Consider the following 17,870-nt stretch of genomic DNA (forward strand, 5'->3'; position numbering starts at 1 on the left):
AGACCCGGCCGCCGGGAATGGGCGGGGCCCGCGGCCCGCCCCGCCCCGCCCTGCCCCCTCTGGCTCCACCCCCACCCCTCCCGTCCTCAGTCCTAAGGCTGCCCCCACCCCTTTCGGGGGACCCCGCACCCCTTCTCCCCCCAAAACCACCAGCTCCAGAGGAAACGCCTTAGAGGTGTCTGCTGGGGTGGGGGGCGGTGGCTGGGAAGTTGATCCGTTATTTCTCCCAGCTTAAAGCAGCTGCCTTTAGGGGGCGGGAAGATGACAGGGCGGGGGCAAGGTTACGGTCGGGGTCATCCCAGCCAGCGCCCCGCCTCAGATCTCCCTCCTAGCGGTGCGCGCCCCTGAGGGAGTGTACGATATCACTTGGGGTAAATGAGGTGAAAAACTCTCTAACCCTAGGAAGAAAGGGGAGGGGAATCCAAAAGGACAAAACGCAGGATCTGGGGCAAGAAGGAAGGTGTCGCCCCAAAACAGCCGGAGAAGGGAGCCCAGGGAGCCGAGGTGCCCGCTTTCAGGAGAGACCACGGGGTGGCGCTAGAGGCCCGCGCGCAGAGGTGTGAGCTCCACGGGGCTGGGGGCGCGGTCTGCAGCCCCCGCGGAGCTGCGCCCCAGGCCCCAGCGACCGCCCCTGACCCCGGCCGGCCAGCGCCGGGCCCCAGGCCGGGTGGGGCCCCGCGGGGCTGGGCTGGCATCGATCGCCGTCCTGACAAGAGCATCGATTTCTGCGCGGAGAAATTAATAGATCTTCTCTTAGCTCCTCGGACCCGGGAGCCGCCCGCGGGTGGAGCTGGGGACCCGTCCGTCCTCGGAGGCCCAGCACCCGGAAAGCCCCGGAATCCCCAGAGCCTCGCGCCCCGCGGGCCTCGGCGGCTGCAGGAGCCCACCCGTCTCAGGCCGGGGAGGGGGCGGTAAGGGCGAACAAGAGGGTCCCGGGAGGAGGGACTCTCGGGCAGGGCGGGCAGGCTGGGGCCGCAGGGAGCGCGCAAAGCTAGCCCTCCGATAGGGAGAGGCGCGCGGTTGCTCCTCCGCCAGGCCCCAGCCCCGAGACGGGGACAGACAGACCGACCGGCAGCCTGATTTGGGAAGGCGACTGGACAGAGGCCGGGCCCACAGGATCTTGGCTATGGCCGAGGGCCTTGGCTGGGACGGAGCCCCCGGGTGGCGGCGAGCGGCTCAGAGGGGCGAACGGCTTGCATGTTCAGGACCCGGTTTGCGTTCCCGCCAGGTTTCAGCAAGCTCGCTCCGCCGGGTCGTGGCTGCCAGAAGCCACCCTGCAGGTGTCAGGGCTCCGGGCAGCAGAACGCTGCCCCCCCCCCACGGCCCCCCTCCTCTGCCGGCAGCGCGGCCCCACGTGAGTGAGGCTGCAGGGGCAATAGGGGAGCTCGGTTCCCGGACAACCATCCCCCTGTATTTTGGCCTTATTTCCCCAACAGACCTGTCCCCCCACTGAGTTGTCAGGCTAAATATTTTGGCTTGGCGGGAAGGGCGGAGAGAGCCGGAGGTCCCAGCAAGCCAATCCGTTTGGCCCTGGGGCGGGGAGGGCGGGAGCTGGGCGCGGCCCCCAGGCGCGCGGGCCCGGAGATCGCGCGGCCCGCGCGGCCACCTGCCGCTCCCGTTGCTCGGGCGCCGGGCGGCCGCGAGGATCCGGGCCGCTCTCCCCCGCGAGTCCGCGCCGCTCTCCCGGGCGGGATCCCCAGGCTTCTCTTCGGCGCTTGCTCGGGGTCGGCAGGCCTCCTGGACTGCCTTTTGCTCGGCACCCCGCGTGCCTTTCTCCCTCTGGAGGCCTGTCCTGGTGGGCTCTGTTGCCGGCTGCATCGCTGTCTTCATCGGTCTGTCTCTGGGTTCAGACTGAGTCTCTGTCCCCAGCTGCCTGTGGCTGTCTTCGCGTCTCTGTAGCTCTCATTCCCTCTCCTGCTATCTCTGTATGGAATTCCCCCTCGGTGCCCCCCTCCCCTCCCCTCCCCCCTGAAACCTGCATCTCTGTGTCCCTTAGGGCCTGCCAGTCCCTTCTCCTCCCTGGAGCCATCTGCAGAAGCCAGGACTGGGCACAAGGCAGGGCTGGGACAATGGCAGGGCCCAGGCTGTGCGGGTGGGCAGCACGCCTGCTCGCCATCCTCCTCTCCTTGGGATTTGGCCTGGACACACTAGAGGGTGAGTCCCCCAACACTGTCTCCTGGAGCCCCGTCTCCACTCCTCCCACACACCCCAGCCAGCTGGGAAGCCAAACAACTGAGTCTCCAACTAGAACATATGTGTTTACCTACTGCAACATGAAGACTGGGGTTAGCTCTCAGAAGGACTTCCTACCAGCAAGGGCAGTTAGTTCCCACCTAAGCGTGGTTTCCTCTCAGTTCCCTGGGATGTGAGAAGGACCTTGAAACAGAGGGATGAAGAGATGTCCTCCATTCCCGCTTGTGAAACCCTGATCCCAGCAAGCCTGAATGAGAATGTCATGAGGGGGAGAGTCTTAGGGGTCATTTCCAGGGCCACTGAATTCGACGGGCACAGGGATGGGATGGGTAGCTCCGAACTGGGCACCATGAAGTAACTGAACCCATTGTGCAGACAAGGAACTGAGGCTCAGACAACTGAGACGGAAAGCTGGCCCGGGGCCTTGGGCACTGGCCCCGGGGCCTTGTCTCGTGACCCCCACACTTAGGGCCCATCCACTGGGGTGGGGGCTGCCTTTCGCTAGTGCTCTGGGCCAGACACTTCCCGTGTGCAGAGCAGGTGGCCCTCGTGGGGGTGCGGGGAGCTGAGCGGGCAAGATTCCAAAGGGGAAGGATTAAGAGCATGCCCTTCCCCAATTCCATGATCCCCTTCCAGACTGAGGCAGCTCAGAGGTCCAGTGCTCTGTGCCACCTGAGGGGTCCTGTGATGCCCTCAGACTGAGGGCTTCCAGGAGCAGGCCAGAGACAGAGGAAAGCTGCAAATGGGTTGGGGTAGGGGGTCCCCTGAAGAGTGCCAGTCAGGAAGGCATCGCGGGCAAGGAAGAGCCCCTCCCCCTCCTCTCCTCCACTGCTGCACCAGCATGCCAGCCAGGAGCACGTCCCCGGAAGGGAGTGGGTGGGGGGTGGCATTTGGTTGTTTGGTCACAGGGGACCCAGATGTCCCATTCCCAGTGCAGCTCTGCACACGGAGGGCCATGTCCCGAGGGGAGGCAGGTAGGGGTTAATCTGTGAAGGTCGTGGGTTTGTTTTTCCAAATGACTCCCATCAGGGGAGCCCTAGAGAGGCAGGGGCATGATGGGAAGTGGCATGTGGGCGCCTTGCAGGCCCTGATTGGCCTTTGCCTGGAGGGCTAGAAGTGTTTTCTCATTCTATTTTTCTCTTTGTGTGTGTGTGCGTGTGTACCTGCGTGTGCTCAGGCACACACACACACAGTAACTGGGCAGAGCCGAGCACAGGGACCATTAACAACAGCAAGGAGAAGGTGTGATGTAAGCCCCAGGGAGCCACCCCCTCCTCAGCAGGGGCTGGGCCTGGGTCTGTGGGAGAGTGCCCAGAGCCAGGCAGGAAGTGAGGGAGCGGAAGCCAGACAGCCCAGCAGGCTCGAGTGGCCAGCTAAAGAATCAGACTTGCATCTCGTGCCATGGAAGGAAGGTATCCCCGGGAGCAAAGTGAGAGCGCACAGACCAAGTACCCAGCCCACTGGGGGACTGGTCCTAGGTGCCTTGGGAAGCGAAAGGAAAGTGGGCCTGGGGCCTGGGTCAGAAGAAGCCAGACACACCCCGGTCCCCAGGAGAGGAGTGGACTTGAGAACCAAATGTCCATCAATTCAAACCATGGTCCCAGTGCCTGGTGGCTCCAGTCCTGAACTGAGCACCATGGAGGGACGCGGTGCTGACCAACAAGGGCCCCACCCTCAGGAGGTCCCCTCCCTGGAGGGTGACAAAAACGTAGACGGCGGTTGTGGGTGCCCGGGCAGGTGCTGCCCAGCCTGATGGGGAAGCGATTGACGCAGATCAGAGGATTGCGGGAGGCGGGCTTGACCTGCGGTTGGTTTGTGGGACAAGAGCTGAGCTTGTGACCAGGCTGAGGAACCCCTCTGAGGCTGGAGGTATTCGTGTGGGCCTGTGTATCAACACCCCGCCATGTGAGGCTGAGGAATTTAAGTTTGAACTTCTGGCAATGGGGAGCCATGGAACGTCCCTTCGAGGGTAAAGCAATGCGGGGACCAGGCATCGAGCTCCTTTAGGCCTGGGAGGGAAGTGGGATGTATGAAGCTGTGCTTCTCCGCCGTGGAATTCATTCATTCGTTCATCAGATATTGACTGAGCACCAATTTTGTGCCAGGCTCTAGACCAGCCACCATGGATACAGCAATGAATTATACAATCCCTGCCCTTCTGGAGCTTACAGTTTAAACAAAATAAATTATATATATTAGCCAGTGTTAAGATTTAAGGAGAAAAAATAAGTAGAAAGGGAAGCAGGGAGTGTTTAAAAGGATGGTCAGGGACGGCCTCATTGAGGAGGGGCCATCTGAGCAGAGACTTAAAGGAGGTGAGGGACCATTTAGGAGGAACAGTGTTCTAGCCAGAGGGAACAGAAGGTGCAAAGACCCCAGGGCAGAAGCTTGGCAGGCTTGTGTGAGGAACAGCAAAATGTCAGTGTGGCTGAAGACGAGAAGGAAGGGGATGGGATGGGGCCAGAGAGGCTGCAGAGGCCTTGCCAGCTAGGGTAACGACTGGAGCTTTCAATCAGCAAGAAGGGGCCAGCAGGGGGGTTAAAGCAGTGGAGGAAGGGGATCCAACCTGTTTTGAGAAGATCCCTTTGGCTCTCCAGTGCAGAACAGATCAGGAGGGGACCAGGGCAGCCGTGGGGGGGCACCATCTGGGAGGCCCCTGCAGTTAATCAGGGAGGTAGGGATGGGGCCAGCAGTGAAGGTGGAGACCAGCGGTTGGATATGCTGTAATTTGAAGATCGAGCCCACAGGGTGTGTGGGGAGTGGAGGAAGGGAGTCCAAGAAGACTCTAGATTCGGAGTCTCACCAGGGGGGGGGTTGGGGGGTGGGGGGTTGCAGTGGCAGTCCCCTGAGAAGGGAGGCAGGCTGGGGAGGGAAGGGGAGCTCACATTTGCCATGCCAGCCCATCTGGTGGGGCCCTTCAAGCTGCCAGGAGCCTCAGAGGCCCAGGGAGGAGGCCACAGCAGAGCCCTGCTCCCTCACGATGTCCCACTCCCAGAGAGGTGCCCCTCCCCCAAAGCTGCCAGGGCAGGACGGGGTGCCCAGCCAGAGCTGCACTGACAGCTGCTGTGACCTGTGCCCACAGTGTGCCCCAGCCTGGATATCCGCTCGGAGGTGGCGGAGCTGCGCCGGCTGGAGAACTGCAGCGTGGTAGAGGGCCATCTGCAGATCCTGCTCATGTTCACGGCCACGGGCGAGGACTTCCGAGGCCTCAGCTTCCCACGCCTCACTCAGGTCACTGAGTACCTGCTACTCTTCCGTGTCTATGGTCTGGAGAGCCTGCGGGACCTCTTCCCCAACCTGGCAGTGGTCCGCGGGGCCCGCCTCTTCCTGGGTTACGCGCTGGTCATCTACGAGATGCCGCACCTGCGGGACGTGGGGCTGCCGGCGCTGGGGGCCGTGCTGCGCGGGGCCGTGCGGGTGGAGAAGAACCAGGAGCTCTGCCACCTCTCCACCATCGACTGGGGCCTACTGCAGCCCTCGCCTGGCGCCAACCACATCGTGGGCAACAAGCTGCGTGAGGAGTGTGCCGACGTGTGCCCCGGCGTGCTGGGCGCCACTGGCCAGCCCTGTGCCAGGACCACCTTTGGTGGGCACACCGACTACAGATGCTGGACCTCCAGCCACTGCCAGAGAGGTGGGCACCTGCCCAGAACACCAGGGGGCACAAGGAGGGCAGGGGCGGGCGGGGCTGGGCGGCCACAGGGTGGGTCAGAAAAGTTCAATAACTGAGTTGGTGTAAGGCTGTCAAGGGACCGTGCAGGACAGTCAGGGAGAGGGGGCAGGACAAGCGCGAGGTGGGCATGGGAGGGGGGACAGGGCAGGATGCCGGGTGGCCGCGCAGGAAGCCATATGGGGCAGCGGTTAAGTACAAGGCCAGATGGCCTGGGCTCCGATCTCAGCCAGAGGACTTAATGGTTTGTTTCATGTCACATACCTGAGCCTGTTCCCTCAGTGAGCTATTCTCTAAGCATTAGAGCGGGTGCCTGAGTCCTGGTGGGAGTTCTAGGCTCCTGATAAAAGTGGTCATAGCACAGGTGATCCAGGGCAGGCTGGCAGTATTGGGGGAGGCCTGGGTGGGCAAGGAAAGGAGGTGACCGAGGAAAGAGAGAACAGGTGCGATCTTCTTTAGGAAGTAAGGTACATGGAGAGAGAACAGAAGGAAGGGAGCCGAGCAAAGGGGGGAAGTGATACAAGAAGGGGATGATGCAAGGAGGAAGCAGAAGTTACAGGAAGAAAAGGAAGAGTTTCCAGAGGCTAGGAGTAGCTCTGGGGTCCCCAACCTGGGGCTCCCTCACCCCAAAGCCTCAGCGTCTAAGCAGCAGAGTAACCAGATCCCTTCTGTATCCACTGGGCCCCACGTCCCCATGCCTCCGTGTTGGCTGTAAACACAGTGGCTGAGCATCCTCCCTCATGTACAGTATCAACACGCCCTCCCTGCCCCCACCACACGCCCGCTCGCACAGACGGCAGGCTGCCACCTGCAGAATTTGCACACCATGAGCCCCCAGCCCCAAACCCACCCACGGCGGCTGGGGGCGGCCTCCTGCCCAGGGCACAGAGCTGAGGAGGGTGGAGGAGGTATGGGCAGGGGAGATGACCAGGGGTCCCCCCCCGCTTGCACACACTCCCAGGCCCACTGGCCCCAGGCCTCACTGCCCAGTAGAAGCTGGCTGTTCCCCCTGGCACCGTGCCCAGTGATGATCTGAGCACCGGGCCCAGACAGGACAGCAGGCTGGGGAGAAGCTGCCCTGGTGGACAAGGTCACCGCTCTGTCCTGAGCTCTGAACCCTGACCAGGCGCCGTGGAACATGGGAAGCCACAGAGAGGGGCCGTGGTCCTTGTCCTCAAGAACCCCATCTGGGGAAAAGCGAGCCAGCAGCCCTTGTCATCTGCACTGGAGGAATTTGGATGCTCTCTAAGAGTGTTATCCCGGGGCGGGGGCGCGGGGGGGGGGGGGGGGGGGCGCCAGGACCGGCGCGGGGAGGCCTAACTCAGCACTCTGTCCACAGTGTGTCCCTGTCCCCATGGGCTGCCCTGCACAGCTGGGGGTGAGTGCTGCCACTCCGAATGCCTGGGGGGCTGCAGCCGGCCGGAAGACCCCCGGGCCTGCGTGGCCTGCCGCCACCTCTACTTCCAGGGCGCCTGCCACCGGGCCTGCCCTCCAGGCACCTACCAGCATGAGGCCTGGCGCTGTGTCACGGCAGAGCACTGCGGCAGCCTGCGCTCTGTGCCCGGCCGCGCCTCCACCTTCGGCATCCACGAGGGCAGCTGCCTGGCCCAGTGCCCCCCGGGCTTCACCCGCAATGGCAGCAGGTGAGTGTAGGGGGGGTGGGGTCGCTCTTGGATCAGTGAGGGGGTCCCCACTGGTCCAGGGCTCATTCCACACCCTCCACTTGCCCCTGCTAGCATATTCTGCCACAAGTGTGAGGGGCTGTGCCCCAAAGAGTGCAAGGTGGGCACCAAGACCATCGACTCCATCCAGGCGGCACAGGACCTGGTGGGCTGCACCCACGTGGAGGGGAGCCTCATCGTCAACCTTCGCCAGGGCTGTCAGTACCTTCCTCGGGCCGCACCTCTCCTCCCGGCCATGCCCCTGACAGTGACCCAGCTAAAGCACTGCTTTCCATCACCCTGGGTCCCAGTCCTGAGGGGCCTCCTCCCTGCACCCCATCAGCACCTCCCCCCACCCCACCCCCTACACTTTCCCCGCCCTGCTCCAGCCCTGTCTTCTCCATTTCCAGATAACCTGGAGCTGGAGCTGCAGCACAGCCTGGGGCTGATAGAGACCATCACCGGCTTCCTCAAAATCAAGCACTCCTTTGCCCTCGTGTCCCTGGGCTTTTTCAAGAACCTCAAACTAATCCGGGGGGACGCCATGGTGGATGGGTAAGGGGTCAGAAACAGCCTCTGACCAACTCCCTCTATCACATCTCCTCCCTAACACTCCCCAAAAAGGGGGAAAGGGCATGGGCTCTGGAACCAGCTCTGCTGTGTACTGCCTGTGTGACACTGGGTAGGTTACTTAACTTCTCTGGTCCTCGACTTTCTTATCTGTAAAATGGGGTTAATGTAATGCTACTTATTTCTTAGGGCTGTTGTGAATATCACTTATGTTGTTATGTGTAAAGTCCTTAAAACAGTACCTGAAACACAGTATATACTATATAAGTTATGGTACCATCAGACTCCGCATTGGTTAGCTACCATTACTCTCTGATGCTCTCAGCTGCAGAGCAAGACCGCCTGGGTTTGAAACCCATCCCTGCCACCCACCCGTCAAGGCCTACCTGTAACACATAGCTAGGATTTTTCAAAATACAGAGAATGTTTTGCCTTATTTTATTTTAATTTTTATGTATTTGTTAAAAGATTTTTATTATTTATTTATTTATTCATGAGAGACAGAAAGAGAGGCAAAGGGAGAAGCGGGCTCCCTGCTGAGCAGGGAGCCCGATGCAGGGCTCCATCCCAGGAGCCTGGGATCATGACCTGAGCCAAAGGCAGACAGACTCTTAACGACTGAGCCACCCAGGCGCCCCTGTTTTATATTTTATTTTATTTTACTTTATTTTATTTATTTTCAAGAGAGACAGAGATAGCACAAGAGGGCATGCAGGCATGGGAGTTGGGGGGGCAGAGGAAGAGAGAGAGAGAGAGAATCTTTAGCAGGCTTCACACCCCAAGTAGAGCCCGAGAGGGGTTTTGATCTCACCAGCTTGAGAGATCAGGACCTGGAGCCAAAATCAAGAGGACACTCAATCCACTGAGCCACCCAGTCGCCCCCAGAGAATGTTTTAAATTATCATGCAGCAGAGTGGTTTCTCATGTCTCCCCCAAACTACCATGGACCCCCAGGGGTACCTACACTCCATTGGAGAGGCATAGCCCCAGGCTGAGTGCCCCTCCTCCCCTGTGCCCCCAGCACAGCCCCTCCAGGAGGGACCCATAAGGCGCCCAGTTCCCCACCCCTGGCCTCCACCTCCCCTGCAGCGGAAGGTCTCTTGGCCTCCCCCAGGAACTACACTCTGTACGTGCTGGACAACCAGAATCTACAGCAGCTGGGGTCCTGGGTGGCTGCGGGGCTCACCATTCCCGTGGGCAAGATATACTTCGCCTTCAACCCTCGCCTCTGTTTGGAGCACATCTACCGCCTGGAGGAGGTGACCGGCACGCGGGGACGGCAAAACAAGGCCGAGATCAACCCCCGCACCAACGGAGACCGCGCCGCCTGTGAGGCCCGACACCACAACCCCAGAGCGACACGACCCCAGAAACCCCAGACGCGCGCACGCACCCTGAAACACACCAGACACGCACCCGGGCGGGAGGGGACGTTTGACGCGGACAACGCGATAGGTTCTCTTCGGAGGCCGCGTTGGGGGTGGCATCCGCTGGGTCAAGGTGGGGGCCGGGAAGTAGGCGACTCCAGCGGAGACGAACGCGGCTGACAGCAGGTGTTGGCCCCTCGCCCCGCCCAGGCCAGACTCGCACCCTGCGCTTCGTGTCCAACGTGACGCAGGCCGACAGCATCTTGCTGCGCTGGGAGCGCTACGAGCCGCTGGAGGCCAGGGACCTGCTCAGCTTCATCGTGTACTACAAGGAGTCGTGAGTGCCGGGGGCGGGGCCAGAGCCCCGTGGGGCGGGGTCAGACCCGGACACCCGGCCGATCTGTTCACAAACGCAACCGGGTGACCGCTGAGGGGTGAGGGCAGAGCGCCGCGGGGCTGCAGGGAAGCAAGCCAGGACCCCCAAGTCTCACTCCCTTGTAAGGCCCAAGTCTGGCTCTCCCCTCACTTTATTCACCCTCCGTGCCTCAGTTTCGCCTCACCAGCGAAACGGAGAGGACAGTCAGGACTTCTGAGAGACCAGGAGAAGAGCCCCGCTGGGAAGGCTTGGATAATTAAACTTCAATTCACTATGCTAATGTTCTGAACTGACCACATGCTCCTGCCCCAGCAGCGGTTTGGGGAGTACCCACTAATTTGGCCGGTTTTATGCGTAGCTCTGCCAGCATTTCATTAAAGCCTGAGGAAGGGAGGGAGCAGGGACAACCAAGGACAGGCTGCTCTTTTCTTTGGAGAGAGTGCACTGACCATAGCAGGAGGGATAGTGGTTAGACCACAGGAAGGATTTCTCCAAAAGCATGGCTAGAAATCAAAACTACAATTCTTAGAGGAGAGGTGGGTTCCGGGTGGCAGGCTGGGAGGGCAGCCGTGGGGAGTACTCCCCCTCTAGGGTAGACAGAAGATGGGAGCCACCTGGCTTGGAAGCATTCCTGTGAACTAAAACGGAGAGGTCTTAGTTTCCCACTAGCACAGGGCCTGGCCTGGGAGGGAGGAAGGGGAGTCAGTGGTGGGAGGCCGGCTCAAATGGCCAAGGCTCTCCTGGGCCTCAGTGGTAGGTGAAGGTCTCCAGCATGGGGAGCTGGAGAGTTTGCTAAATACAGATTCCTGGGCCCCATCCCCATAGATTCTGATTCAGTCCTGGGGAGAACCCGTGAATCTGCCTTAATAACAAGCTCCCAGGTAATCCTGGTCCATGGGCCACGTTTTGGGGAGAACTAACATGGGCTGGCAGTGTGCATGGCACCCCCTGCCTGGCTTGTGCAGCTCACAATCCACACAACTGTACCCAGGTGCCTCTGGGCTCAGGAGGTAAAGAATATTAGGGGTCCTTCAGGAAGCTCCCCTAGCATCACGGCCTCGCAGTCTGGCTGCGGCTGTTCTGGCTCAATCCCAGCTCTGAGCAGACCCACCCAGTGAGTGCTCCCAAAGAGCAGGATGTCTTTCTTCATGCATACTGGAAGAAGAATGACAATCACAGTCTTAGGGTGGTTCTAGAAACCGGGGTGGGGCTGAGCCGCCCCTCAGCTCTAGGGATGATGGGATGTTCAGCCCATTCCAGAATGCCACAGAGCACATAGGTCCGGATGCCTGTGGGACCCAGAGCTGGAACCTGCTGGATGTGGAGCTGCCCTTAAGCCGCACCCAGGACCCCGGGGTGACTCTGGCGCCCCTCAAGCCCTGGACACAGTATGCAGTGTTTGTGCGGGCCATCACACTGACCACTGCTGAGGACAGCCCCCACCAAGGAGCCCAGAGCCCCATCATCTACCTCCGAACCCTGCCTGCGGGTAGGCTGAAGACCTTGAAGGGGGTGGGAGCTAGATGTCTGAGTCCTAATGGGAATGAGGGAACCCAGGCATCAGAAATAGAGAAGCTGGGTCGCTCAACACCAGGCCCCTAGAGACTGAGAAGCCAGATGTTTGAGTCCTAGAAAGAACAGAGGGCATTGGCCTAGGGCCCTAGGGAGGCTGTGGGTGGGAGGGTGCAGGCGGAATACTTGAGGCAACTCAAGGGCCTTCGAGGGACATGGGAAGGCCAGGATTCTGAGTTCCGGGAAGGGGAGGTTGAGAGTCATGGGTTCCTTGGGAGGATGCGAGGGGCTCGGACCCCAGAGAGGGGTCATTACCAGACAGTACTAGAAAGGGGGACCCACTGCCCCTCAGTCGTACCTTACTTGCGCCCCCAGCGCCCACGGTGCCCCAGGACGTCATTTCCACGTCCAATTCCTCGTCCCACCTGCTGGTGCGCTGGAAGCCACCGACTCAGCGCAACGGAAACATCACCTACTACCTGGTGCTGTGGCAGCGTCTGGCCGAGGACGGCGACCTCTATCTCAACGACTACTGCCATCGCGGTGCGCAGGGCAGCGGCTCAGGCCGGCGGGTCGGGGCGGCGGGGCCCGGGCGCTGTCCGTCTGACTGCGTTTTTTTCCCCCGCGCCGCGCCAGGCTTGCGGCTGCCCACCAGCAACAACGACCCCCGCTTCGACCGCGAAGACGGGGAACTGGAAGCCGAGATGGAGCCCGGCTGCTGCCCTTGCCAGCAGCCCCCTCCCGGGCAGGTCCTGCCACCGCTGGAGGCGCAAGAGGCCTCGTTCCAGAAGAAGTTCGAAAACTTTCTGCACAACGCCATCACCATCCCCAAGTGCGGCCCGAGCCGGGGGCGGGGCGGGCCTGGTGGGCGGGGCCGGGGAGGGGCGGGTCTCGCTGGGCCGGGCGAGGGGTGGGAGGAGGGCCGGGCCGGGCGAGGGGTGGGAGGAGGGCCGGGCCGGGCGAGGGGTGGGAGGAGGGCCGGGCCGGGCGAGGGGTGGGAGGAGGGCCGGGCCTGACGTGGCCCTCCCGGGTCTCCCCAGATCCCCCTGGAAGGTGACGTCCATCAATAAGAGCCCTCAAAGGTGAGCCGGGCGGGACGGAGGGGCGGGGGTCCCGGGGCGCGGCCGCCGCTCTGACTCGCGCACTCCCCAGAGACTCGGGGAGGCACCGCCGGGCCGCCGGGGCCCTCCGGCTTGGGGGGAACAGCTCGGATTTCGAGATCCAGGAGGACAAAGTGCCCCGGGAGCGCGCAGTGTTGAGTGGCCTGCGCCACTTCACGGAATACCGGATCGACATCCATGCCTGCAACCACGCGGCGCACACCGTAGGCTGCAGTGCGGCCACCTTCGTCTTTTCGCGCACCATGCCCCACAGTAGGTGACCCCCCCCAGCCCCCGACCCCAAGGACTCTACCCAATCAGTACTCCAACTAAGGAGTTCGAGTTCGCCGTCCCCATAACTCCAGGGCCTCGCTCTGCTAACCCCTCCCAGTCCCCATAAGCCCGAGCTTGCCGCCCCCCCCCCCCCCCCCGAGGTTAGCCCCCTTGAGCTTGAACGTGAAGCTGAGAGGAAATGCTGCGGCTGGGCTGTCTGATGCCGTCTCCCATAGGAGAAGCCGACGGTATCCCAGGGAAGGTGGCCTGGGAGGCAGCCAGCAAAGGCAGTGTCCTCCTGCGCTGGCTGGAGCCCCCAGACCCTAACGGACTCATCCTCAAGTACGAAATCAAGTACCGCCGCTTGGGAGAGGTAGGTTCCCCGGGGGACCCCCAGACCTGAACTCAAATAGTGCCTCCATCTTCTTCCCAGCCAGCCGTTCTGTCTTGCCCTCAGGAGGCCACAGTGCTGTGTGTGTCTCGCCTACGATATGCCAAGTTTGGCGGTGTCCAGCTGGCCCTGCTGCCCCCTGGAAACTACTCTGCCAGAGTTCGGGCAACCTCGCTGGCGGGCAACGGCTCCTGGACAGAGAGCGTCGCTTTCTACGTCCCCGGCCCAGGTAGACACAGCCTCGGTCCGGGACCTGCACTCCCCATAGCCCCAGCTGGGTCCCCGGCCACGTCTCCTGTGGTGGCCACTCCACCCCAGCCCTCCGCCTGTTCTCACCTCCCATGGTGGAAACTGAGGTGTCCTCTACCCTCTGACTTCTCCATCTTGACCCTACCATCTGCTGCCCTCTGACCACCAGAGGAAGAAGACTCCGGGGGGCTGCACGTCCTTCTCACCGTCACCCCCGTGGGGCTCACGCTGCTCCTCATTCTTGCTGCCCTCGCTTTCTTCTACGGCCGGAAGAGGTGACGACGCTAGTCCTACCGGCTCCCACCCCCCTTCTCGCCCCCCCTCCCAGCCCTCATCCAAGGTCGGTGCCCCCGGAGGCTGGTCAGTGAGACAGCAGGTCCACGTTGCTTAGAAGCAATAGCTCATCCCGAGGGCAGCATGGAGGAGACACACCTTTCCGTCTGAGGGACCAACTTTCCCCGACCTTACCAAAGTCTTGCCTCCTGGGACTCCCCAGTCTGGGCGCACTGGGACTGTTGGTCACCACATTCTCAGCCAATAAAGCAGGGGAAGATACAGAGACCTCACCATGTGCCCTGGGATGGTTGGTGCCAGATGCCCCTGGGGCTGAACACGAGAGGGAAATGGGGGCAGGACTTTGATTAGCTGACTTCTAAGGACTACCTGAGGAGGCAGGAGTCCCCCCGCTCCTGTGCTCCCTCGTCCCAGCCTCTCAGATCCCAGGTCCCAGGACCAGGACCAAGACCAGCTTGAAAAGTGTGTAGGGCTCCCCAGGGACACCCTGATCAGGGACGGGAGGGAGTGTGGTCAGTAACTTCCCTCCTGCTTGTCCTCTGACATTGCTCCTTCCTTCCTGAGGACCTTTATGGCCTGACCCCCTCCCCTCCCATTGCAGAAACAGCACCCTGTACGCCTCCGTGAATCCGGAGTACTTCAGCGCCTCTGATAGTAGGTCTGGGAGTGGGTGGACAGGTATGTGGGAAAGGGAGACGGGAGGGGAGGAGAGGCCCACTCGAGGAGACATTCCTGGAGAAGCAGCCTTGGAACCCGAGCCCTTCTGAAAGGCGAGAAGCGGGTGGGTTCATGGCAGAGAGCAGTGGTCTTGCCTGGTGACCCCCACCTCTTCTCAGTGTACATCCCTGACGAGTGGGAGGTGCCTCGGGAGCAGATCTCCATAATCCGGGAACTGGGCCAGGGCTCCTTCGGGATGGTATATGAGGGACTGGCACAGGGACTGGAGGCTGGAGAGGAGTCCACACCCGTGGCCCTGAAGACCGTGAATGAGCTGGCCAGCCCACGAGAACGCATTGAGTTCCTCAAGGAAGCTTCTGTCATGAAGGCGTTCAAGTGTCACCACGTGGTAAGGGAGGATCAGGGACATTGCCAGGGTAGAGTCATAATTACGGTGAAAGTCATATGGTGAGAAGGATAGGGTCAAGGACAAGGTCGGGGCACCATCAAAGTCAGGGTTGGGACTGAGGTAAAAGTCATGGTTAGGGTTAGAGTCAAAACCAGCTCATGGTGAGGCCGTGGTAAAACCATGGTTAGGGCTGAGAGCAGTCATGGATGAGGGTCAGTACTGAGTGTCCGGATCATTGTTAGGATCATGATTGGGATCAAGGTCAGAAGTGGGTGAATCATGAAGACTGGAATGATAGTTATGATCAAGGTCATGGGTTAGGGTCAGGGTCATTGTTAGATTAGAGTTAGGGTTATGGTCATGGTTGGGTTCAGGGTCAGGGTTGGTGTCAGGGTCAGGTGGTGGTCACAACAGGTCAACATTTTGGCCAGGTGGGTCAAGGGGACCTGGGTGGACCTGCAACCAGGCTCTTTGTCCATCCCAGGTACGTCTCCTGGGTGTGGTGTCTCAGGGCCAGCCAACTCTGGTCATCATGGAGTTAATGAACCGTGGGGACCTCAAGAGCCATCTTCGATCTCTGCGGCCCGAGGCAGAGGTGGAGACCAGGAAGACCCTGGGCCAAGGGGCTGGGGAGTTAGAGAAGGCTTGGGCACAGTTGTGGGGGGATCCTTGGGCAGGAGTCCAACCTCTAGGTTCCTTCTTCACCAGCCCCCTCTCTTGGCTCCAGAACAACCCGGGGCTCCCACGGCCAGCACTGGGAGATATGATCCAGATGGCTGGTGAAATTGCAGATGGCATGGCCTACCTTGCCGCCAACAAGTTTGTGCATCGAGATCTGGCGGCCCGGAACTGCATGGTGTCCCAGGACTTCACAGTCAAGATCGGGGGTACAGAGAGTGCTGGGCGGGTGTGGGGCAGCCTGAGGAGTAGAGGGACTCCCCAAGCTAGGCTAGGAGCCCGAGGCCCGGCCGACAGCTCTGTCCCCCACAGCGGCCCCCCTCTGGGTCTCAGGCTCCTCATCCAAGGCCACAGGGGTTGGGGCAGGATGATCTCTGAGGTTCTTTGAGCCCTCAAGTTCCAGAATTCTTGGAGGCTATGGAGCGGGAGAGGTATCTCTGCGCGGGGGCTGGCGCGTGGTTCTGCTGCCCCCATACCCGTTCACCCTCACTTTCCAGACTTCGGGATGACTCGAGACGTGTATGAGACAGACTATTACCGCAAGGGTGGGAAGGGGCTGCTGCCCGTGCGCTGGATGGCCCCCGAGTCCCTCAAAGATGGAATCTTCACGACGCACTCGGATGTCTGGTGGGGCCTAGCTGGAGCAGAGGGCTCGGGGCATGTGGAGGTGGGGTCTAGGGTGAGGCCTGGGTGTGCTGAGCAGCGTGCAAGGCGCTGGGCTCAGGCCCTTCTGCGTATCCTCCAGGTCCTTCGGTGTGGTGCTCTGGGAGATCGTGACCTTGGCCGAACAGCCCTACCAGGGCTTATCCAATGAGCAGGTGCTCAAGTTTGTCATGGATGGTGGGGTTCTGGAGGAGCTGGAGAGCTGTCCCCTTCAGTTGTAAGTCACCCCCTGCCCTTTCCTCACCCCTGCTCTGTCTAGCTTGCCCTGCCCCCACGATTCTGGCCCACCTCCTCTGATGCTCTCATATCCACTGGTCCCCAGCTCTGAGCCTTACCCACTCCAACCCTGCTGACTCCCCCATGGCCCTCCCAGATATAGCCCCCCACGATCCCCGTTGCACCAGCTGCCCTCTCACGCTGCCCCCGCCCCACCAGAAGGAGTAGCCCCCCACGATCCCCCTTGCACCAGCTGCCCTCTCATGCTGCCCCCGCCCCACCAGGCAGGAGCTGATGAGCCTCTGCTGGCAGCAGAACCCACGTCTGCGGCCCACCTTCACCCGCATCCTGGACAGCATTCGGGGGGAGCTGCGGCCCTCCTTCCGCCTCTTTTCCTTCTACTATAGCCCAGAGTGCCGGGGAGCCCAGGGGGCCCTGCTGCCTGATGCCAGACCCAACTCCCTACCCACCCCAGAAGGGGCTTCCTCAGACTACAGCCCTCAAAATGGGGGTCCAGGGCACTGAGGGGCACCCTATTCCCTGGATGCCTGGCAGAGAGGAAGGGTCCTGACCTTTGCGGCCACGAAGTGTGCAGACATTCACACCCCATCCCGTGCTCAGAAAGGCCAGGGGGTGCCCAGGCTGGGCCAGGGAGCGGGAGAGGAAAGATGGGGTTGGGGGGTCAGAGCGGACTCCTTGTAAGGAAGATTTTCTCAGTAGTCTTCATTTTCCATGAGAAAGTGAGCAAGGTCACAGCAGGAGGAGTGGACGAGAGGTCCAGGCCCTCAGAGTGGGGGCCCTACTCAGACTGGGAAGAGGGGCTCACCCACTCGGAAGGCGGGGTCCGGAGAACCCCACCCTCAGCTCTGGGTCTCCTGTGGACACATGGGGCCGTCAACACACTCGAAGCCAGGAGAGCACGCCGCATCAGGCCTGGAAGCCTTTCTGTCCATGTCTGGGATGCTGGGGATGGGGTGTCCACACCCCTGCCCTTAGCATGGTGTCTCACCGACCCCCTCTGCCCCATGCATCAGGTGGTGTGCGGAGAACCCAGAGACCTGGGTGAGCACGGGTCCAGTCCGCCCCGCAACCTGCCTCACCCCTTCCCCTCCTTTGCCATACCTGGGAACCCCCAAGGTTGGTGCTCCTCCTTCCTCCTCCCCAGGCAGATCCCTTGGTGTAGCTTCACCCCTTCTCCCAGGCCCCTCCCCTCCACCTCCCGCCTACCCTCCGATGATTAGGGCTGTAAGAGCCTCGCTTCCTCCCTGCCCTGGCTCTTGCCCCCACCCCTGCCTCTCCCGGGAGGGCTGGAAAAGATACAATAAAGGCTGTTTGTGCCGTGGTCCCGGGCAGCCCATCATCTCTCCATCTATACGGTGTTAACACAGGCTGGGCTTCCTCCCCCCTCCCTGGGGACCTGATGCGGTGACCCTAAGTTGGGGATACAGGATAAGTACGGGGCCGTCAGACCGCACCTCCGCCAGGGCCTGAACCGCCAGGGTGCCGAGGCGGTGGAGCAGGACAACCCCGCTGTTACCTGCTGCTCAGGCAGGCGGCCACCCGCGGTTGAGCCCGGCAGGGAAGCTCTGCA

The 17,870-nt window shown here is 61.4% G+C and overlaps 1 protein-coding gene across 1 annotated transcript; it reads left to right on the forward strand.

Moving 5' to 3' along the window:
- The first annotated feature begins 2,069 nt into the window (after positions 1-2,069).
- Positions 2,070-17,511, forward strand: INSRR (insulin receptor related receptor). The gene is made up of 22 exons (XM_025858841.2): positions 2,070-2,154; positions 5,276-5,827; positions 7,203-7,506; positions 7,600-7,742; positions 7,935-8,079; positions 9,209-9,423; positions 9,672-9,798; positions 11,088-11,326; positions 11,725-11,892; positions 11,986-12,181; positions 12,390-12,431; positions 12,502-12,722; positions 12,959-13,095; positions 13,180-13,342; positions 13,532-13,637; positions 14,258-14,310; positions 14,493-14,722; positions 15,207-15,317; positions 15,450-15,609; positions 15,898-16,027; positions 16,146-16,280; positions 16,564-17,511. The coding sequence occupies exons 1-22, from the start codon at positions 2,070-2,072 to the stop codon at positions 16,802-16,804; spliced, it is 3,903 nt and encodes a 1,300-aa protein (XP_025714626.1). The 3' UTR covers positions 16,805-17,511.
- Positions 17,512-17,870: the final 359 nt, after the last annotated feature.

This window comes from Callorhinus ursinus, unplaced genomic scaffold, assembly GCF_003265705.2.
Source record: "Callorhinus ursinus isolate GAN/ISIS: 27379988/994484 unplaced genomic scaffold, GSC_fseal_2.0 scaffold92, whole genome shotgun sequence".
NCBI classification, from domain to species: Eukaryota; Metazoa; Chordata; class Mammalia; order Carnivora; family Otariidae; genus Callorhinus; species Callorhinus ursinus.

Bases quoted from the DNA above. Each gene is read 5' to 3' on its own strand.
- INSRR (XM_025858841.2), top strand. From the start codon at position 2,070: ATGGCAGGGCCCAGGCTGTGCGGGTGGGCAGCACGCCTGCTCGCCATC. The intron at 8,080-9,208 runs GTAAGGGGTCAG...GGCCTCCCCCAG, and splicing joins GGGGACGCCATGGTGGATGG to GAACTACACTCTGTACGTGC. The intron at 9,424-9,671 runs GTGAGGCCCGAC...CGCCCCGCCCAG, and splicing joins CAACGGAGACCGCGCCGCCT to GCCAGACTCGCACCCTGCGC.